The following is a 23181-nucleotide window of genomic DNA, read 5'->3' as shown; positions in this document are numbered from 1 at the left end:
CCTCACTTCAGGCAGGGATGTTGGGAATTATAAATAGTGAGGAGATTGACACCGGTTGCCTGGAAGGTAGGGGACGGGCAGGTATGGGTTTGGTGTCCCTCACAGCTATCGCTTTGCAGGTTTAGGACTTTGTGCTGACAAATAATGGAGTGAGATCCGAACATAAAGGCAGGCAGAGATGTCTGGGGGTTGAATGGCCGAATACTATAGTAGGTTTGGGGCTACGTAAAGACTTGCTTGAAAACATCTACCATTTAGTTGCGAATCCCTCCCCTCTTCCCTTTGATTAGATGTTTAAAAAGAAACCCAAATCACAGTTGGACATGCTCCTGCCACAGGCTTGGGCAGAAGTTTTCAAAGCATGAAAAGATGTGATTCGGCGATTTTGAGTTGTCGGGTATTTTTGTGTCCTAGAAGTGTGAGAGAAGGGGCTACGTTCTGCGTCTTCCGGAGGCGCAAAGCAAGGGAGTCTCCTGGTGTCATCTCGGGCCATTGCGGCGGCGCTCAGTCGATCATTAGGTCTGTGGGTGACTGTAGGCAAGGCCAGGAGTTGGGTGCTTGGCGCGGAGGGTGAACTCACGAGTGTTGAGCTGCAACTAGAAGCTGCTCCTAGTAAGGGGTCGGGTGGAGAGGAAAAGAGCATGGGGGAGGGGAGGTGGTTGGATGCCCAGAGATATCCCGGCGTTAACTACGGAGTCGGAGTCCAGGCCCACAAGTGGGGGTGTGTGGCGAAGGCGCAGCAGGCCTGCGCCTGTCGGAGGACCGCAGATCTGGACGTGACCGCGCGGGCGTGCCTGGGTCCCGCTTCGTGCCCATTGAGGGCGACTTCCTTCGGGCTCAGCTGTGAGCTCCAGGAACTCTGCAACCTCCCGACAGGCGCCACGCTCCGGCCTGGGCCCGCCCGGGAGTTGGCGGAGCTGCGCGGCCCGGCGGGGCGGCCGGCGAGGCTTTCGAGAGGCACCGGACTCGCTCGGCGTCCGCGCCTCTCTACCCCACCGCAACCCCTCTGCGCCCCCGAGCCCATTTTTTACTAGTCTTCTGCCTCTCTTCCTTTTCCCTCTCTCCCCTCCTCCTCCACATCTTTCTCTTCTTCCGCCTCCTGTTCCTCTGTCGCAGTTTGGATCCTACGGGCCCCCTATGCGCCGCGCCCTTGGGTCCCCGGAACCGCCCGGGCTGGGGGTGCTGCTGCGCGGTGAGACTTCCGCGGGCGGCGGGCGGAGAGCGGGACTAGACTGCGAAAGCCAAGGGGGCGGGGAAGGGGAAGCCCCCGCCCTCGCGGGCGCGGTAAGCTGCTGCGCACGTGCCCGTGCTCCCGTGGTTGTGGGGGAGGTGCCCAGTGGGCTCGGGATTTCCTGGCGGCGCCACCGCGCGCCTCGCCCCCAACGCCCGCCACCTGTGCCCTGGGCCGCCTTCCCTGACGCCAGCGGCCGGTGGGCGCGCGTGCTGGGTGCTGCCCAGCAACCAAAGGCCATGCGGGGCTCGTCCCTCAGATGCCGGTGACCTTGACTGAAGTCACCTGCCTTCTCTAGCTTCCAGTCCTTTAAAACGAGGGTTTGGACCCGGTGCCTTCTGAAGCCGGTGCTTCACTGAGTAAGCAAGTGAAGGGGGGGTGTGTGTGGGGGGTGGTGGGGGCGGGGGGTGGGGGCGGGAGGAGGGAGGGGCGGTGTTGCAGGCTCTCCAGAGCCAGGTCCAGGCAGAGGTCGCGCCCAGCACTGACGGTCGGTCCCAATCCGCAGACTCCCGAGGGCGATCCAAACCGCCTAAGCATCCCGAGTCGAGCACCCGCGCCTGCGTTCCTGAGTCATCCAGCGCCCTGCAGCGTTTTTCATGCACATGGTCCGAATATATCAGACTGCAGAGAGAGGCTGTATTGTAACTGGCCAGCTTATAATACTCTAAATAATAATATAAAAGGTAGTTTTATATTTAACAAATATTGCTCACTGACAGTGTGCCCGGAACCAAAGCCTATTGTTTCATTGAATGTACACACCCTTGGGACTGGAATGAGTAGAAAACATTGTTATTCCTGTTTTACAGATGGAGAAACTGAGACTCTTGACTATCAGTAAGTGGCTAAGTCAGAATTTAAATCAGGCTTTGTCTGATATCAAATCCAGTTGGATTTTCTACTCTAATCGGTTTTTCTCATTAAACTTCAGACTTAACGTTTCCTATCATAGACCTTACCCATTTTTAATTGCTTATTCATTGGAAAGGGAGCTTCGTTCGGATTTAAGGTAATCAAAGAAAAAATTCAGTCAGCCAAATCTAATGACTTTTTTTCTGTTCCACGCATTTGAAAACAAATCACACCAAGGCCTGAGGATCTTAAACCTCGTTGTGTAGAAAGAAGGAAACACACTATTTTATTATAATCAACAAACTAAACCGTGTGTAGAGAGAGACAGCCAGGTGATGGAAACTCATTAGGTTCAGAAACCAGATTGTGCACGCGGTTCTGAGAGACAGCCAAGCGACCTCACGCAAGACCCTCTTTGGGGCTTAGTTTTCTTACCTAAAAAACCAGGGTTGAAGATCACCTCTCAGGGTGTTAAAAGGACATGTGCCAGCTTCGAACCTGCCTGGGTACAATGGAGAACGAGCGCCACCTAGCGGGAATCCCTCTGGGGTTGTACGTACCTTTTATAGGGAGGTACTGGAATAAGCAGTATACAAAACGGACTGTCTTGCTTCTAGTTTCGTGTACACAGTCTTGCGCTGCCAGGGATCTAATAGCGGAGATGTTTTATTTTAAAAAACTCACCCAGGCATGGTCAGCACCTCCACTGAAGACTCACCTCGCTCCAGGGCCAAGGGGGAGGGACTGGAGCAGGACGCAGGTGTGTTGGGATCAATTTTAGAACGGAGGCTGCAGGAAGCCCTGGCCCACCTCCTACGCTATCCTGCATTCCACCTTGCTGGTCTGCAGGCTGCTTGCTGTGAGTGTATAACCAAAGCTCTCGCTGGATGATCATTTAGGGCACAGGCATCCCTGTGTGTTTTATTGGCGCCATAGAAATTTTTTTTTGTTTGTTTTGTTTGTTTTTTGTTTTTGAGATGGAGTCTCGCTCTTGTCACCCAGGATGGAGTGCAATGGCGCAATCTCGGCTCACTGCAACCTCCGTCTCCTGGGTGCAAGCGATTCTCCTGCCTCAGCCTCCCGAGTAACTGGGATTACAGGTGCCCGCCACCACGCTCGGCTAATTTTTGTATTTTTAGCAGAGATGGGGTTTCACCATGTTTGCCAGGCTAGTCTCAAACTCCTGACCTCAGGTGATCCGCCCACTTCAGCCTCCCAAAATGTTGAGATTACAGGCATGAGCCCCTGCGCCCGGCTAGGAGTGTTTTTTAGAAACTAACTTATTCATGATACAAACTGAGGTATTTCACCCTAAAGATCAGAAATTTCAGGCACTGAAAACAAACCTGTTTCACTCTCTCGCCCAAGCTGGAGTGAAGTGGCACAATCTCGACTCACTGCAACCTCTGCCTCCTGGGTTCAAGCGATTCTCCTGCCTCAGACTCCTGAGTATCTGGGACCACGGCATGCACCACTATGCCCGGCTAATTTTTGTATTTTTAGTAGAGAAGGGGTTTTACTACGTTGGCCAGACTGGTCTCGGACTCCTGACCTCAAGTGATCTGCCCGCCTCAGCCTCCCAAAGTGCTGGGATTACAGCCACCACACCTGGAAGGGTTTTGTTTTCTTATTTAGGTTGTCTGTTTGACAGTGGGTGGATGGCAGTTGTATTCGGAGGCTTGAGGAGGAGAGCAGGGGCAGGAGCCAGCTTCAGTAGATAAAGAGAAACATGCTATGGTCAATTGCTTGTGCTGAGTTTCAGATGCTTGTGAAACAAAACGAAAGTCTTCTGGATTTATTATATATTTTTTTCTCTAAGATACTATTCTGAAAGCCCCTGCAGTGCTAAGCCAAGTTCTCCTTGGGAAATTTCCAGCTAGTTCTTATTTTGTGTCAGGCATTATTCTAGGATCTGTAGTTCAAGGTCTTGTAAACTCCTACTCTCAACAGGCTACATTCTGTTGGAAGAACACCTATAAATAGACAAATGCCTAAACAAAACAATGAAAAAAACATCAGGCAGTAATAAATACTGTGAAGAAAATTTAAAAAGAGTGATGTCAGCTGACATCATACTGAATGGGCAAATGCTGGAAGCATTCTACTTGAAAATCAGCATAAGACAAGGATGCCCTCTCTCACCTCTCCTATTTAACATAGTATTGGAAGTCCTGGCCAGGGTGATCAGGCAATAGAAAGAGAGGGCATCCAAATAGGAAGGGAGGAAGTCAAACTATCCCTGTTTGCGGATAACATGATTCCATATTTAGAAAACCCCGTAATCTCTGCCCAAAATTCTTTCAGCTGATAAACAACTTTGGCAAAGTCTCAGGATACAAAATTAATGTACCAAAATCACTAGCATTCCTATACGCCAACAACAGCCAAGCCGAGAGCCAAATCAGGAATGTAATCCCACTCACAGTTGCCACAAAAGAATAAAATACCTAGGAATACAGCTAACTAGGTAGCTGAAAGATCTCTATGATGAGAACCACAAAACACTGCTCAAAGAAATGAGAGAGGACACAAACAAATGGAAAAACATTCCATGCTCGTGGATAGGAATAATCAATAGCATTAAAATGGTTATACTGCCAAAAGCAATTTCTAGATTCAATGCTATTCCAATTAAACTATCATGAGACTCTTCACAGAACTAGAAAAAACTATTTTAAAATTCATATAGAACCAAAAAAGAGCCTGAATAGCCAAGGCGACCCTAGGCAAAAAGAACAAAACTGGAGGCATCATACTAACTGACTTGAAGCTATCCTACAGGGCTACAGTAACCAAAACAGTGTGGTGGTGGTACAAAAACAAGACATATAGACCAATGGAACAGAATAGAGAGCCCAGTAATAAGGCCACACACCTACAATCATCTGATCATCAATAAGGCAGATAAAAATGAGCAATGGGGAAAGAACTCCCTATTCAATAAGTAGTGCTGGGATAACTGGCTAGCCATATACAGAGAATTAAAATTGGACCCCTCCCTTACACCACATACAAACATCAACTCAAGATGGATTAAAGACTTAAATGTAAAACCCAAAACTATAAAAGCCCTGGAAGAAAACTAGGCAATACAGTTTTGGACATAGGAATGGTCAAAGATTTCATGATGAAGATGCCAAAAGCAATTACAAGCAAAAATTAACAAATGGGATCTAATTAAACTTAAGAGCTTATGTGCAGCAAAAGAAACATCAACAGAATAAATAAAACAACAGAGTAAAGAAACAACAGAGTAAATCCTACGGAATGGGAGAGAATATTTGGAAAGTATGCATCTGACAAAAGTCTAATATCCAGCATATATAAGGAAATTAGACAAATTTACAAGCAAAAAACAACTCCATTGAAAAGTGGGCAAAGGACATGAACAGACACTTTTCAAAAGAAGACATACATGCAACCAACAAGTGTATGAAGAAAAGCTCAGTATCACTTATCATTAGAGAAATGCAAATCAAACTCACAATGAGATAACATCTCACGCCAGTCATAATGGCTATTATTAGTCAAAAAATAACAGAAGCTGGAGACTTATATGCTGTTGGTGGGAGTGTAAATTAGTTCAACCACTGTGGAAAGCAGTGTGGGGATTCTTCAAAGAGCTAAAAAGAGATTTAGCATTCGACCCAGCAATCCCATTACTGGGTATATACCCAAAGAAATATAGAAATTGTTCTGACATAAAGGCACATGGACCTATATGTTCTTTCCTTATTAAACACTAATTATTTCCCTATTAAACACTAGTTCATTGTTGCACTACTCACAATAGTATGAATATGGACATGAATATAGGCAGGAATAGACATGAAATCAACCTAAATGCCCATCAATTATAGAATGGACAAGAAAATAATACATATACACCATGGAATACTACACAGCCATGAAAAAGAACAAGGTTATGTGCTTTGTGGGAACATAGATGGAGCTGGAGGCCATTATCCTTAGCAAACTAATTCAGGAACAGAAAACCAAATATTGCATGTTCTTACTTATAAGTGAGTGCTAAATGATGAGAACACATGTGCACAAAGAGGGGAACAATAGATACTGTGGCCTACTTGATGGTGGAGGGTGGGAGGAGAGAGAGGATCAGGAAGAATACCTATTGGGTACTAGGCTTAATATGTGGGTGATGGATTTGTGTACAAACTCCTGTGACATGAATTTACCTATATAACAGACCTGCACATGTACCCCTGTGTGTAAAAGAAAAGTTAAAAATGAAAATAGAAACAAAAAACAGAGTGATATGATAGAGGGTGACTTGAGGCTACTTTTCATGGGTGAGATTCAAATCTGAAAGAGATACTTTGTGAAGACTGAGAAAGATTTTCAGAGAGAGGAAGAAATAGTGCAATAAACATTAGGTAGGAATTTCTATTATGGGCTGAAAGTGTTCTCCTTAAAGTGATAGATTGAGATCTTAATCCCCAGTGTGATGGGATTAGGATATAAGGCTTTCAGGATATAATCAGGTCATAAAGGTGAAGCTCTCATGAATGGGATTAGTGCCCTCACCAGAAGAGACAAGAGAGAGCTTGCTTCCTCCCTCTCTCCCCCATCTATCTGTTTCTCTCTGTCTCTGTCTCTCTCCTTTTCTCTGCCTTGTGAGTATACAATAAGAAAGTGTCTGTCTCCAAACACTGGATCTACCAGCACCTTGATCTTGGACTTCCCAGCCTCCAGAACTGCGAGAAATAAATGTTAAGACTCCAGTCTATGGTGTGCTTATTATAGCAACCCTAGCTGACTAAGATGCAGTCATAGTGTGCTCACAGACATAACAGCTTGCTCCTGTGGCCAGAGGACAGTGGGAGAGAGGCAGAGTGATGAGAGTTGGAGTCCAAGATCAAGCAGGGTTTTTAAGCCTCGGTGAAGGGCATGAACTTTATTCTAAGTATATGGGAGACCATGGAAAATTGTACGCAAAAGGGAACCAGACTATGATTTACATTTTTAAAAATTACATTGGCTTTTCTATGACAAGATGATTGTGGGGTGAAATAAAGGAAAATCAGGAAGACAAACTAGAAGCTAGTACAAGAGTCCAAACAAGAGATTACGGTGGCTTGGATTAAGTAGTACTGGAGATGGAGGGAATGGCCAGAATTGCCACCTAGTTTGGCAGTATTCTTTTTAAAATACTCTGAAAGTAAAAACAAAAAACAAAAAACAAAAACACATATAAAAAATTTATCATTTTAACCATTTTTAAGTGTGCAGATCAGAAACATTAAGTACATTGTTGTGCAACCATCACTGCCATCCATCCCCATAACGTTTTCATCTTACAAAACCAAAATTCTTTCCCTATTAAACACTAACTGCCCATTTCCCCCTCTCCCCAGACCCTGGCAACCACTATGTCTCTATGAATTTGACTACTCTAAGTACTTCATATGAATAGAATCACAGAATATTTGTCCTATTGTGATTGGCTCATTTCATTTATCATGATGTTTTCAAGGTTCATCCATGTTGTAGCATGTGTCAGAATTTCCTTCCATTTTAGAGCTGAATAATATTCCATTCTCTATGTATGCCACATTTTGTTTACCCAGTCATCTGTCAATGGGCATGTGTGGCTTTCACATTTCAGCTGGTGTACATAATGCTGCAATGAACACGGGTGTACAGATACCCTTTGAGACCCTGCTTTCATCTGTGTGTGTGTATATACCCAGAAATGCAATTGCTTGATCATACAATAATTCTGTTTAATTTTTTGAGGAACTACCATATGATTTTTCACAGCAGCTGCACCATTTAGCATTCCCATCAGCAGTGCACAAGGATTCCATTTCTCCACATCCTCGCCAACACTTACTATTTTATATTTTTTTAGTTGTAGGAGAAAAACATATGACATAAAATTTACCATCTTAACAATTGTTAAGTGTACATCTCAGTGGGGTCGAACCTATTCAAATTGTTTTGGAACAGATCTCTAGAACTTTTTCATTTTGCAAAAACTGAAACTCTATACTCATTGAACAGCAACTCCTTATTTTGCTCTCACTCCAGCCCCTAGCCACCACTAAGCTTATACTTTCTGTTTGCATAAGTTTGACTACTTTAGATACTTCATACGCATGAAATCATATAGTATTTATATTTTTATGACTGGTTTATTTCAGTTAGCGTAATGCCCTCAAGGTTCATTCATAATGTAGCATAAACGTGGCAGGATTTCTTTCTTTTTGAATGCTGAATAATATTCTATTGTGTGTATATACCACATTTTCTTTACTCACTTTATTCACTCGTTCATCCATTTGAGTTGAATTAATGCCCCTTCTACTTCTTGGCTGTTCTGAATAATGCTACAATAAAAATGTGTGTGAAAATAACTCTTAGAGATCCTGCTTAATGTTCTTCTGGATATGTACTCAGAAATGGAATTGCTAGATCATATAATTTTATTTTTAATTTTTTGAGAAACCTCCATACTGTTTTTATAATGGCTGCATCATTTTACATTCCCATTTACAGTGCAAAAGGATTTTGATTTCTCTACTTCCTCACCAATACTTGTTATTTTCTGTTTTTGTGGTAGCAGCCATTCTAATCATTATGAAGAGCATCTCACTGTGATTTTGATTTGCATTTCCCTAATGGCTGGTGATGGTGAGCATCTTTTCATGTACTTATTGGCTACTTGTATATCTTCTTTGGAGAAATGTCTATTCAAGTACTTTGCTCATTTTTGAATTTGGTTGTTTCTTATTTTGTTGTTGAGATTCAGGAATTCTTCGTATATTCTGGATGTTGATCCTTTATTAAATACATGGTTTGCAAATTCTTTTCTCCCATTCTGTGAGTTGTCAGTATTCTTGAAGGACTTGATAGATGAGATGGAGATGAGGGAAAGAGTCCTTCACTCTAGGAGATCCGAGGTATCTCCTGAATTTGAGCTTAGGAGATTGGGTGAGTAGTGGTGCTATTGATCTAGGTAGGAAAGACCTGAAAATACTTGGTGGGAGAAAGGGTGGGAGGCAGATGTTCAGTTTGGAATGTATTACATCTGAGATGCTTATTAGACATCCATTTGGAGGTGTAAAATAATCAGCAGTGAAAATGACATTTCAAGAAAACTTCAATGCTAGAAATAGAAATCTGGGAGTGCTAAGATGATAGGTGATATTGATAGAATTGGATGGGGTCACCTAGGAAAATGATTGTAACCTGGCCAGAGTGAACTACAAGTGCAGCAATCAGGGCCTTTCGACATTTACAGATTTATTAGCAGAGGGACATTCACCCAAAGGAACTAGGAAGCAATCATTAGTTTTGTAGGAAGAACCAGGGGAGGTTGGAACTTGAGGAAGCTGAGACAGGAAAATGTTGCCATAAGGAGAGAATGATCAGTTGTAAAATGTGCTGTGGTCAAGCAATGTGTTAGAGAAATGGCCCTTGGGTTTGGTAAAATGGACGTTATTGGTCACCTTGATAGAAACCATCTTGCAGAGTGAAGGGAGTACATCAGATTGGAGTGCACTGAGGAGAACATAGTAGAGGTAGAAGCAGAGTTAGTCAATACAGGTAACGCTTTAAAGAATTTGGCATGAAGAGGAGCAAAGCAGTGAGATGGAAGATGGAGGGGATCCTGCATCTAGAGATTTATTTTTAGATAGAAGATACTATAATATACTGTTATACATGTTAATGTAAGTAAGCCATGAGAGAGTGACTATTCATAATCCAAGACAGAAGAGAAAATTGCAGTAGCAAAATCCTTGAGAAGGTAAGAGATTGCTCTTTTTAAATGACGTACTTTGAAAAACTGCCAGATGAATTGATATACCTTCAGTTTTTTTTTTTTTTTTTTTTTTGTTGGGAGGGGGCGTGCGGACAGAGTCTCACTCTGTCGCCCAGGCTGGAGTGCAGTGGCGGGATCTCGGCTCACTGCAAGCTCTGCCTCCTGGGTTCACGCCATTCTCCTGCCTCAGCCTCCTGAGTAGCTGGGACTACAGGCGCCCGCCACCTTGCCCAGCTAATTTTTTGTATTTTTAGTAGAGACGGGGTTTCACCGTGTTAGCCAGGGTGGTCTCGATCTCCTGACCTCGTGATCCGCCCACCTCGGCCTCCCAAAGTGCTGGGATTACAGGCGTGAGCCACTGCGCCCGGCCTGATATACCTTCAAGTTTACTAATTCTTTTTTCTGCCATCTCTAATTTGCTATTAAGTGTGGTAAGAACCTATTTTCAAGGAAACTTTATATAAATAACGTATGAGTAATGTAGATATATTTATAAATATGTAAATAAATGGAGCACAATTAATCTCTTGCAATATGTAATTTAAACTTATAAATAAAGCAAACTGAAGGAGGCAGTTTGTGCCTGTAATCCCAGCTACTCAGGAAGCTGAGGCGAGAGGATATCTTGAGGCCAGGAATTGGATACTAGTCTGGGCAACAGAGCAAGACCCCATCTCTAAAAAAAATAAAAATTAGCCAGACATGGTGGTCTGTGTCTATAGTCCCAGATACTTGGGAGGCTAAGATGGGAGGATTTCATGAGTCCAGGAAGTTGAGGCTGCAGTGAGCTATGATCCCACCATTGTACTCCAGTCTGGATGACAGAGTGAGACCCCCAACTCTAAAAAGAAAAACAAAATGCAGATGAAACAATGTTTGGGGCTGGGTGTGGTGACTCACGCTTGTAATCCCTGAACATTGGGAGGATTGCCTGCAGTCAGGAATTTGAGACCAGCCTGGGTAACATAGCGAGACCCTAAATCTAAAAAAAAAAAAAATTAGCCGGGCATGGTGGCACATGCCTTTAGTCCCAGCTACTTGGGAGACTAAGATTAGAGGATCCCTTGAGCCCAGGAGGCTGCAGTGAGCTAAGATAAAGCAATGGCACTCTAGTCTGGGTGACAGAGTAAGACCCTATCTCAAAAATAAATAAATAAATAAATAAAACAGTGTTTACAAACTCTAGCTGGCTACAGTGTGATGCCGAAGGCTCTGGACATGAAGTTGGTTATTTGTTATAACGACACATTGACAAGGGCTACAGAGATGTTACCGAATGCTAGCTCCAACCTGGACCTTCCTTTGACATGATTAGCCAGATTAAAAGGGAACTGACACAACAGAAATGCACACCTAAGTTCATCAAAAGACATATGCCAGAATGTTCATAGCCTCATTTTTTGGACAGTAGCTCCAAACCTAGAAATTAGGCAAATGCTCAACAGTGGAATGGATAAATCAAGTGTGGTATATTCACAGAACAGGATACTATATAGCAATGAGAAGAACCAGTCTACATCTACATGCAACCATATGATGGTAGTTTATAAATGCAATGTTTTAGATGACTCACTGTCACATCCCTAGGGCCTAGAATGGGCCTGGCACATGGTAGATTCTTAGCAAATATTTCTTAAATGAATGGTCTCATTTTACCTTCAACAACAACCCCATGAGATTAGCAGGGCAGCTATCAGAATTTCTGAAATGTAAAGAGGTCAAGTGATTTGCTCCCAGTCACCCCAATCATGGTCACTACGTTAGGATCCCTGCTAAAACAGCTAGCTCTCTCTATAGTCCCGGATACTTGGGAGGCTAAGATGGGAGGATTTCATGAGTCCAGGAAGTTGAGGCTGCAGTGAGCTATGATCCCACCATTGTACTCCAGTCTGGATGACAGAGTGAGACTCCCAACTCTAAAAAGAAAAACAATGTGTTAACTCACCATCATTCTAAGCAACATTGCTGTTCCCTCAGCCTTTTAGCACAAATAGCGTATTTTAGTTTCTTTTGTTGTTGTTAAATCGTATTTTGGGACCTAACTTGGAGATGTTTATTTCCATTATGGGATATTTTGGACTGGGTTTTGAAAAAGAAAGGGCCAGAGGGCTGTGCTTTCAGAGAAAAAGGCTTAAGGTAAGGGCAGAAAGCTCACTGGAGAGATTTATGTCGAGGAATTTGCAGCAAACTCTGTCATTTCATCTGAGTAAGTGTGGCTAGAAACAGGAAGGGAAAAACAGGATATTGTGGTAACGCACGGGCTTAATGGAATGTCAGATGAACAGATGGGTTGGAGCTGTCCTGGGAACTGTCAAAGGAGGAAGTCTAAGGAGCCTTCAGAGGAATCCTTACACAAATGCAGGTGAAGTGGGGATGGGGACGTGTGTTTCCTGTAAAGTCAAAAAGAGTTGTGAGTGAAGCATCAAAAGGACAAGCAAAGGCATCTCTGTCCAAGTCATCACTCTAAAGTCAATCCGCATTCAGGTCAGAAGGAAGTAGGGGCCCAGTAGGTTCCCATCAATTTACTTTTAGGAATTGGAAATGATCGCTTATATCCTTTGACACTCTGTCAGTGTTTACTGGGAAATAATTTTTTGAAGAGCCGGAGAATCCCAAAATGACAAGGATGAAATTAACATCAATGTTCAAAGAAGGAAAGGGAAGCTCTTCTTGAATATTCGGTTTTGGCTGAAAAAAAAAGTCAGTTTAACTATTTTAAGTAAGACTCATTGAAGACTGACAAGTTGGTGTCTTCAAATAAGAAGAACTAGTTTTGGAAAGGATAACTTTATTAGCCTGTTTCACACTGCTATAAAGATACTACCAGAAACTGGGTAATTGATAAAGGAAAGAGCTTTAGTTGACTCACAGTTCTGCATGACTGGGGAGGCCTCAGGAATCTTACAATCACGGCAGAATGGGAGGCAGGCATGTTTTATGTGACAGCAGGCGTGAGAGAGCGTGTGTAGGAGGAACTGTCACACACTTATAAAACCATCAGATCTCATGAGAACTCACGCACTATTATGAGAACAGCATGGGGGGAAACCACCTCCATGATCCAATCACCTCCCACCAGGTTCTTCCCTTGACACGTGGGGATTATGGGGATTACAATTTTAGATGAGATTTGGGTGGGGACACAGAGCCAAACCATATCAATGACATTTTTAAAACAGCATTGAACAAATTCTACTAGTGGTCATAGGGAATGCATTAACTAAAAGCTAATTGGGAAGCTGATCCTTCAGATGTAAACTGAGCAAATGAGGACACAAATGATTTCTGGAGGATTTGGAAAATATATTTGGAGTTTCCAGTTTAGATAGCATGGCAATATTAGGTACTTACAATGACCCTACTGCAGCGAAACACCCAGATGCTGGATTAATTACATACTTGAATTGCATACTTAATGTGCACTGCTGGGTTTACTAAAGAATAAGCGATATCCACTAGCCAAAGATTGTTCTTTTCTTTCCTTTTTTTTTTTTAGATGGAGTCTTTCTCTGTCACCAGGCTGGAGTGCAGTAGCATGATCTAGGCTCACTGCAAACTCTGCCTCCCAGGTTCAAGCAATCTCCTGCCTCAGCCTCCCAAGTAGTAGCTGGGACTACAGGCGCACGCCACCACGCCTGGTTACTTTTCGTATTTTTAGTAGAGATGGTGTTTCACCATGTTGGCCAGGATGGTCTCGATCTCTTGACCTCGTTATCCGTCCATCTCGGCCTCCCAAAGTGCTGGGATTACAGGCGTGAGCCACCGCGCCCAGCCACCACAGGTTGTTCTTGTTATATTGAAGTTGAAATATGTATTGAAAGATGGGATAGATGAGAAGAGTCAGAATTGTGGTTGTGCTGATTGTTAAGCTGTTGTCTCTTAACTCCAAACTCTTCTATATTCTGCTTTGTGGTGCTAGGATTGGGATTTTGCAAGCCAGATTTCTCCCTAGCTAGCAGGCCCACTGTTAAGTTCAGTCAATAGGGGATGCTAACCGAAGTCCAGAAGGCCGAGGTTGAAAAGAGGTCTTTTTCTTGTTTGGTTACTCTTTTGTTACCATCACTCCAGCAATACTTCTTTATCTCAGTAATGGTAGATGATGGCAGTGGCACTTGGTTCCAGTTTCCAAGTTTCCACCCACTCTCCTAGGACAAGCCACGTTGTCCTCTCTCAAAGATACCAGAACTATCTGGGTAGCATCTCTCCTCAGGTTCTAAATCCCAGCCCTGCATGGCTTCTCCTTCAAACTTCTAATAACCTCAATTTTTGTCTTTCTGTTCTCCAAGCCTGGAGATAGTCCTGGTTGCTTTCAGAAATAACTCTGTATTATATCAGTGTTACCTTTTTTCCTCTTAGTTCTGTAATAGCTGTTTAACTAGTTCCCATTAAATTATTATCTTAGTCCATTTTGTGCTGCTATAATAGAATACCACAGACTGGGTAATGTGGAAAGAACAGAGATTTACTTATTGTTCCTGGAGGCTGGGAAGTTCAAGATCAAAGGGTTGGCATCTGTCAAGCAACCAACCTGGTCCTTCCACTTACCTCCTGTGCCTACAAATACCACTTTCTATATGTACAACAAAATTCATAAGTTTAGGAAACTCTACCATAGAGAAGCTTCATAAAAATGTTTAAAATAAAGCAAATAAATCTGTGAATAACCCAAGGACCAGTAAGAGGTGAATGGCTTTGTATACTGAGATAATGTATATTCCTTCAATGGAATACTATACAGCAGTGAAAATGAATCCAACTCGAGCTATACATATTAACATAGATGAATTTTAAAACATAATGTAGAAGACAAAAGCAAGTCTCAAATGATCCATAGAATGATTCTATTTGGAAAGCAAAAAAAAATAAAAAATAAAAAAATAAAAAAATAAAACTGAATATACTGTTAGGGATATATACATATGTAGTAAAACTGATAAACAGCTATAAAATAATAAACCTTTATTTAGAATGATGGTAATCTTGAGGGGGAAAAAGAGTGGTACAGTTGGGATAAGGAATGGACATGTTTTAAAAGGGCAAAAGGGTGGATATGTAAAATCTCATTTTTGTAAAAAAGAATCTACTATTTCATTAATTCAAAGGCATGCTTTTTTTCCCCTATATTTTAACAGCTCTGAAGTTAGAATGTGTCTTGAAATTGCTATTGAATGAGTTACAATTATGATATAGTTGTCATTGCCATGCTTCATGTTGTTCCTAACTATTCACATATCACTTCAACTGAATTATGTATATCATTGGTTCTAGATCCTTTGATTTCAAACACCATTTAAAGTTTTTTTAAAAGGTTGGAGTATGACTTGGCATCAAAACAGTTACTATATATTCGGAAGGGCACAGGAACCAAGGACTGAAAAATACATTTTATATCAATGAGGCAAATATTCAGTGTTGGAAAAGAGAAATAACTGATTCTGTGTTTCCTCAGAAAGCAACAACCAAGTGCTTTCTGTGACTTAAGAAAGGAAGATATCTACAAGTAGGTGATGTTGTTATATTTTGTTCCTGACACATGTGCAAAGAATTGCCTCATACATGACAAATCATACAGCTAAAGGTGGAGAAATCACCACATTCTTTGTAATTGAGGAGAGACATTTTAAAGCAACAAGCTAATATAACTGATTCATGCATGCCATTAAGAACATCATTAATTTTTGTGTTATGGCGTTTCTCTTTCCTAATAGTATACAAAGTAATGGTGCATGGACATTTTATAGTCAATAGCGTTTTAGATTCAATGATTTGTAGTATATGAGTTTTGAGTATAGGTAAATAGAAAAAGACCTGGAAGAATTACACATCAGACTGTTAATAGTGATATCTGACTTTGGGATTACCAGTGATTTTTTTCCTCTTTATTGTTTATTTTTAATTTTCTACAATAGAAACATTGCTCATATAATAAAGAAAAATTAAGATTTTATAACATTTGTTTTGTTTTGTTTTTTTGAGATGGAGTCTCCCTCTGTCTCCCAGGCTGGAGTGCAGTGGAGCAATCTCAGCTCACCGCAACCTCTGCCTCCTGGGTTCAAGCAATCCTCCCATCTTAGCCTCCCAGGTAGCTGGGATTACAGACATGCACAACCACGCCTGGCTAATTTTTGTATTTTCAGTAGAAACGGGGTTTTCGCATGTTGACCAGGCTGGTCTCGAACTCCTGACCTCAAGTGATCCGCTCGCCTTGGCTTCCCAAAGTACTGGGATTGCAGGCGTGAGCCACCATGCCCACTGCTATTTTTCTTTTCTTTCTTTCTTTTTTTTTTTTTTTAAATCAAACATACTTCAAGAGAATGTCAAGGGAAAGCTGTTTCCACTTAGATCTGTTGTGGGCACTAGCTAGGTGAATGAAGTGGAGGAAATCTTTGAACAAGATCTTGGTTCTAATACTAGTTATGCTTCATATGTGTGTTCTTAAGCAAGTTATGTAATGGCCCTGTGCTTAAATTCTCCCAACTATGACATTGGGTGTATGATACTCTTTCACAGGGCTATTCTGAAACTCTTCAGGGTTTTCAAAGTTTTGTGCAACATCAGTTTCCATGGGCGTTAAATTAAGTTTCTGTGTGTGTGGTTTAGGGAAAGAAAGCAGGTACTCTAAAGGTTTAATAATAACCTTGGAAAATTCTAGGTTCAACAAATTAACCTGATTCCTCTCATAATTTCTTAGAATTTGTATTTGTTACTGTGCACAATGAACTTCCAAGAAGGGCTATTGTGTGAGGAAGCATCTCTTGGAACTACTGTTTTGTGTAATGCCAAGATATATTGATAGTATTATCTGTATCTTCCTCCAGGAAGTTTCTGAAAGGTTGACTTAGTAGTAAAAATGGCATCCATTATTGTCTCCAGTCGTCCCTGCTCGTCAGCTTCCAAAATACTCTCTTTAGGTTCCAACCTTGCTTGAAACTCCATTTTAGACTTTTAAAAGTAAACTCCCTTCATCTGCCAGGAGTTAGTCCTTTGTCCTGCTTCTCTAAGGAAGGTATTCTTCTCCCACTTGCTGTTCTGTGGCACTGCTAGTGCAGCCCAGCTGTTTGCTTCATGTGGTTGTGCCCTTGAGACTTGAGCCAACATTGGAGTCCCTAGTGTTGGGCAGAGTAGTAGCTCAACAAATGTGTCCTTTCCCAGCACAGCAGTTTCAGTGGGAAAAGTGCTGGTTCTAGAACTATTTTCTTCCCCTGAGAACAGTATCTGTTAGTGTATTCTGAAAAGTATCTTGTTCTTGATTTAATCATACAAAGATGGCTACACAGTAATCTTAGTAAATATCAGGTGCTGTTGTACAAATGATAAACAAGACATCCCCCCCAAAAAAAATAATAATAAATAAAAAAGCAAACTTTTCTAGCATTTCTTCTAGTTAGAACTATCTTCCTCTGACCTCATATCACTTAGGTTTTAATCACTGACAGAGATGTTTGGGGAAAAGCTCTGATATATTATGGTCCTAAGAGCAGTGAGCCTGCTGTTGAGGTGGAAAGATCAATACTTCCCTCCTATGGGCTTTCATATAAATAACTCTGGCCTGGGGGTTAGAAGACAAAGTGTTCAGTCTGTGTTGCCACCAGCTCGCCATGAGATCTCATTGGGAAGAGGAGTGTCACCTGATGACCATTCCTAATTGGCGTGGTTATGGTAAACCTGTTAGTAGACTCTAGTATTTAAGTAAAGTCTAGGTGGTAGGGGTCAAGTGGTACCACCCTGAGGAAAGAGGCCTGAAGTAGGCAGGGAAGGATTGTGGTTGTGGATGACCAACTTCAACTGAAGAGGCACCAGCCATCATTTTGAGTCACATTGTCCTCAGTCACAGGGCGCTCTGCTGCCTTCACTAAGTCTTGTGTGATCCTCCTAGCCTTGTCTCAGCTCTGGGATGGGAAAGCAGGTGGGCTTTTGTTCAGGTTGCTTATGGAGAAGCAGTGAGGCAGTGGCAGTGGTAACCAAGCCAAGGCCTGGGAAATGTCAAATTTGGAGATGGTCTGCAAGTGCTTCTCAGTGAGTTAGTGGAAACTACTGGATTTTAGGCTGGATATTTTTTTTGGAGTCAGGGACTGTCCTGTAAATTGCAGTATGTTTTGCATTCCTGACCTCCTTCCTTCTGCTCAATACTTTTAGTAGCAAATCATTGTGATGACTAAGAATTGCTTCCACCTATTTCCGAAGTCTTGTATTAGAATCATTGGAAGGTATGTGGTTTAGCTGACTTCCCCATCATAAAATTCTTCACGTATTTCCACTATTTCCAGTTTTATCGAGAGGCAGCATTTCTGCACACTCCAACTACCCGGTCCCTATAGGGTCATGCCAACAGCAGCCATTACTAAACTGAGTAACATCAGTGTCACAGTAAGACTGCGTTTTCAGAATGCACTGCTGGTGAACCACTCTAAAACTGACTGGTGCAAAGGCTATGACCAAAGGAATCAGGAACCTTGGAAACTAGTTCAGCTTCTACCCTTTTACTTTTTACATTTTTTACTTGTATTTTGTATTTTAGATCTGGTTTTCTGTTCCTGCGTGCATTTACTTAGAATAATGGCCTGCAGCTGCATCAGTGTTGCTGTAAAGGACATGATTTCGTTCCTTTTTATGGCTACAGAGAATTCCATGGTGTGTACGCTCCACATTTCCTTTATCCAATCCACCGTTGACGGGCACCTAGGTTGATTCCTTGTCTTTGTTATTGTGAGTAGTGCTGTCATAAACATCTAAGTGCAGATGTCTTTTTGGAAGAACAATTTACTTTCCTTTGGGCATATACCTGGTAATGGGATTGCTGGGTCAAATGGTAATGCATTTTAACTTTTTGAGAAATCTCCAAACTGCTTTCCACAAGAACTGAACTAATTTACAGTCCTACCAACAGTGTATAAGAGTTCCCTTTTCTCACCAAGACCTGTTATTTTTTGACTTTTTAATAAAAGCCATTCTAACTGGTACCTCACTGTGGCTTTGATTTGCATTTCTTACTTTTAAGACAAATCACTTTAGATTTTTGAGCTTTGGTTAAAAGTCATCCATATACATAAAAATGAGAAACTCTCATATTCCTCGTCTCTAAGGGCCTTTCTGGATCTAAAGTTCAGTTCTTCCAAGTTCAGTTCTACAGAGTTCAATTCTACAGAGTTCAGTTCTACCAAGTTCAGTTCTACTGAGAAACGCCATCACTGACTCAAATTTGAATGTGAACATGGAACGATATAGGTAAGACCAATTATTTAGAGAGAAGAAACGGTTTTCATGCAGACAAATTTTAAAACACACAAATAAAATTCTTACCACTCAAATTTTGGTAAACATTTTATAATTTATATATAAAATCTCAGTAAGAAACCATGTAAAATGACAGAAATATCCACCTGACATTAAGAGTCAAAATAAAAATAAAAAAAAAACCCATACACACTGAATGTAAATTTTAATTATAAAACAAGAATATGAACAAAACATTTAAAAATAATCTCAATTATTTGGCAACTCATCACATCATTGCAAGAGACAAATTTGATCGTAAGAAGTTTAATCTTATGAAAAACTGAAGTTGGACAGTTTGCTCATATGAGAGTTAAAACATGTTTAAAAAAACACCTGGCAATAAAGCCAGTTTCTATACTGAAACAACTGTGTATAAAACAACATAAAATCCTGAAACTGGATAGACAGGAGGGACCTAATCTTGAATGCATTTCTCTTCACTGAAAAAGACAATATGGAAAGAGTATTGGTAGAAGCTTCAGAACAGCACAGAGAAGGGGAATGAACACCAGCAGAGAGGGTTTCTGCTGCAGGTGAATGACGCAACTTTACCTGAACCAGAACCTGTTTTATGTCAATGGGGCTGGTAGTAAAGTCACAGATGCAAGTATAATCTAAAAACGTTACATTCTTAAAAAACAGAGCCACGACTGTGAACAGAAAAGCAATGGAGAAACTTTCTTTAGCTAAACTACTTTACTTGGATACATGCGAGTTTCTGCCAGATCATATTAAGATAGTTACAGGGCAGGCAGAGTCCTAAAAAATTTTCTACTAATGACTGCATAGCATTTAAAACCCTTTTTTATTTAAAAAAAAATAATAATAAAGTAAAATAAACAGATATATAGTAAAGTTCACAGATAAGTTTTCTCTGTAAAATAAATAGTGTTCATTGATTAGCATCATACATAGAGTAAAATACAACCTATTTTTACATGTTTATATACTATACACAGATTACCAGTAGGCAGCCTGGTGTCTGATGGGCTGGAGGGGTTTGCATTCATGATGTGTCACATTGGGAAATCCCAATTTTGAATGTTAAAATATACAACTACTTTGTTTTGAGTTCAGATACAAAGTAAACTTATTGTCCTTTATCTGAAATAAATGTACATAATATCTTCTATGAACAATAGTTTATAAAGCTGTTTAAAACATAACAAGAAAAAGCTTGCACCTAGGGACTTACAGCACATGCATATCTTTTTCCTGGTTAAAGAGAAGCCTATGGCCACCGAGGCATGTCTCTTTCCTCTCCACTGTGTTCCTCCATAAGCCTAGGGCAGCAGTGGTCAGGATTATCGCTTCGCTTTTTTCACAGGGGCTTCCTCCACCCTTTGCTGGCCTCTTGTTCGGGCCCCAGGAGGGCTGACTTCTCTCTTGCGCTTGATAGAAGGGGACAGCTGTGTCTTTGATCTGCATTAAGCAAAGTCAAGGCAATGGTGAGGTTTAAAAGCAGTTGCTTCAAATAACTTGGGAGTTCCTTAAAAAAATGGAAGAGTTTTGAACTTGACAGCTAAGAAAAGAAAAACCCAGTAAAATTTATACACGAAAAGGAGCTATTTCGCGAAGAGCTCGAGCTAACTGGTTCTTTGCTGTCAAACTCACACACAAACACAGGACACTGGAAGAGAAGTGTGAAGCCTGTGCTCTGGTTCCAGCTCTACCACACTCTAGGTGCTGATGGTGCTCAAGTCCACTTCCTTCTCTGGGCCCTAGTTCTTTCATCTATAAAACAAAGACATCAACAGTAGGTCCCACCAATATAGAAACTGTTCTAAGTTCAAACAATTAGCAAGAACACAGCAGGATTTCAACCTAGGTTGGACCAAGTGCAAAATCATACTTCGTAGCACAGGATTACAGAAAATAGCTGTGTTAAAAAAGCCACAGGAATTTCAGAAGAACATTCTAACCAATCTCCCTGTAACCAGCATACCCTGTTGATACAGTCTGTGATTAAAATTATTTGTTGGAAACTCCAATTAATCATGTTACTGTCCAGGAGATGTATGAAGTAGTTCCTCTTGGGTCTCCGATGCTTTCAGGAGAAAATCATCCAGAGCATAGAACACAGAGCCTTTTTTTTTTTGAGACAGAGTCTCACTCTGTTGCCCAGGCTGGAGTGCAGTGGCCGGATCTCAGCTCACTGCAAGCTCCGCCTCCCGGGTTTATGCCATTCTCCCACCTCAGCCTCCCGAGTAGCTGGGACTACAGACGCCTGCCACCTCGCCCGGCTGGTTTTTTGTATTTTTTAGCAGAGACGGGGTTTCACCGTGTTAGCCAGGATGGTCTAGATCTCCTGACCTTGTGATCCACCCGTCTCGGCCTCCCACACAGAGCCTTTTATAATTCTGCCTTCTACTTGTGCACCATCTGGGACTGTAGTCCTGCACCTTCCACATCACAGAGCAAGATGCCCTATCTTTGGAATCCCCCACAGAGAAATGCGACTTTATTGACATGAAGACTTTAGGTCTTTACCACAGCATTTATCATTGTAATTTATCTGCTGTGTTTCTACAAGTTACAATCAATATTTTGTAACTACAAGTTACAATCAATATTTTAAAACAAGATATTAATAGGACACAACAGAAAATACCACTTGTATCACATCTACTAAATTTGACTCATGAAAATTTTGTTTCAGTTACAGTAGCAGGAATGTGAGCACCAGCTGTATTGCAAATCATTCTGATAGTGGGTTGTTGCCAAAAAAGTTTGAAAGTCTTATATACATATATCTCTCCCATTAGACCCAATGATTTTCTAGGGCAGCTGCTGAGATTTATTCATTTTTCTAACTCCAGTGCCTACAGAAATGCCCAAAACATGGCAAGCAGGCAGTAAATGTCCTGTCAATGAATAAAAGGCTTGGAAAACCAAAATTGCAAGAGACGGAGAAACGGGACTCTACTGATACGAAGACACGTCTTTCATTTATTGTTTGACAGCAAAAGTAAATAAACTCAAATTGAGTCAAAAATTGTTGCAGATGATGTGGTTCTGGCATGTGTTGACAACGACTGAAAATGTGTTTGTTGATAATCCATTTCAAACCGTTTCCATGGAAAGCCACCAGCCACTCAATGAACACCTCTTCAGGAAAGGTGCCGTGCGCAGCATTGTGCTGGGGGCCAAATGGCAGCTAACAGAAGCTCTGAGTCAGGCTGCTTCTCCCCAGCCATGTGAGCTTTGTAGCTTATCCAGGCCCTTCCAGTTCACCCAGAATGTGGTCTGTGACCAGGGGCACTGGTCACTGAGGAGCCTGTTGGAAATGCCAACTCACAGGCCCCACCCTAGACTTACAGACCCTGGATCTGCATTTTACAAAGAGCCTCAAGTGATTCGACTGCATGTTCAATTTAGAGTAGTATGCATGCAAACCTTCCTGAGATTCTGTCCCTCACATATAAAATAAAAGTAACTGTTACAATTCACTCAATGAGAGTTAAATGAGAGCATATTTGTGAAAGTGCCTAGCGCTATAGTTTGCTTTCGTTTCTAGAACGTGGGGAAAACAGCACATACATGCAAGTATGCTGTGAAGATGAAAATGTGGTAAGAGGTCAAAACGGTTTTTGTGTACAGTGAAGAGTCTTTTACTTTGGAATATGATAATGTATAGAAAATATGACAAGTTCCTATCTGAAGAAAGAAAGCTAGAGCTCAGAGGGGTAAATAAAAGGAATATACCAAACCAATGCTATGTGGCATCTCAAGTGCCCAGTACTGACCAGAAGCGCAGCAAGAAGAAGAGATGAAAACAGGCTGAAGCAGGATGGAAAGGATCTGACTTACTGGAGGTGCTGGTGCACTCCTCACTAGCTCAAGCAAAGGCAAGAAAGGCAGGCTTAGGACCACCTCTGGGAGGCAGTAAGACTAGTAAGGCTGCAGTGAAAGGTGTAAGCTGGCAGGGGCTGTGCCTGAAAGAGGAAGCTTTATCACCTCATCACCTCTCCAATGCTCTACCTAGCACAGAAATGGTTCTGGGCTGTTATCTGCTTTACCACACGGCCTTGCCTTT

The 23181-nt window shown here is 41.7% G+C and overlaps 1 protein-coding gene and 1 long non-coding RNA gene across 6 annotated transcripts in view; one reads left to right on the top strand and one right to left on the bottom strand.

Annotated features, from left to right (window-relative positions):
• The first annotated feature begins 1381 nt into the window (after positions 1–1381).
• LOC105487926 (uncharacterized) lies at positions 1382–22114 on the top strand. 2 transcript variants are annotated; one of them, XR_011621465.1, is made up of 3 exons: positions 1382–1590; positions 1737–1914; positions 21965–22114. It is a non-coding gene; the product is annotated as an uncharacterized lncRNA (long non-coding RNA). The 2 variants fall into 2 exon arrangements; XR_011621464.1 differs by lacking the exon at positions 21965–22114 and adding an exon at positions 2041–2194 and having other exon boundaries at positions 1383–1590.
• The window catches only part of LOC105487928 (biorientation of chromosomes in cell division 1 like 1), a 59506-nt gene continuing 55502 nt past the window's right edge, over positions 19178–23181 (bottom strand). For all 4 annotated transcript variants that reach the window (XM_011751591.3, XM_011751592.3, XM_011751594.3 and 1 more), the window contains one exon: positions 19178–20567. In XM_011751591.3, coding sequence (XP_011749893.2) covers positions 20450–20567 — 118 coding nt within the window. In that variant the 3' untranslated portion in view covers positions 19178–20449. The remainder of the gene's footprint in view (positions 20568–23181) is intronic.

The sequence above is a fragment of the Macaca nemestrina genome, chromosome 3, assembly GCF_043159975.1.
Source record: "Macaca nemestrina isolate mMacNem1 chromosome 3, mMacNem.hap1, whole genome shotgun sequence".
Lineage (NCBI taxonomy): Eukaryota > Metazoa > Chordata > Mammalia > Primates > Cercopithecidae > Macaca > Macaca nemestrina.
The sequence above is the reverse complement of the archived record's forward strand: the minus strand, read 5'-3'. Positions and strand labels throughout refer to the sequence as shown.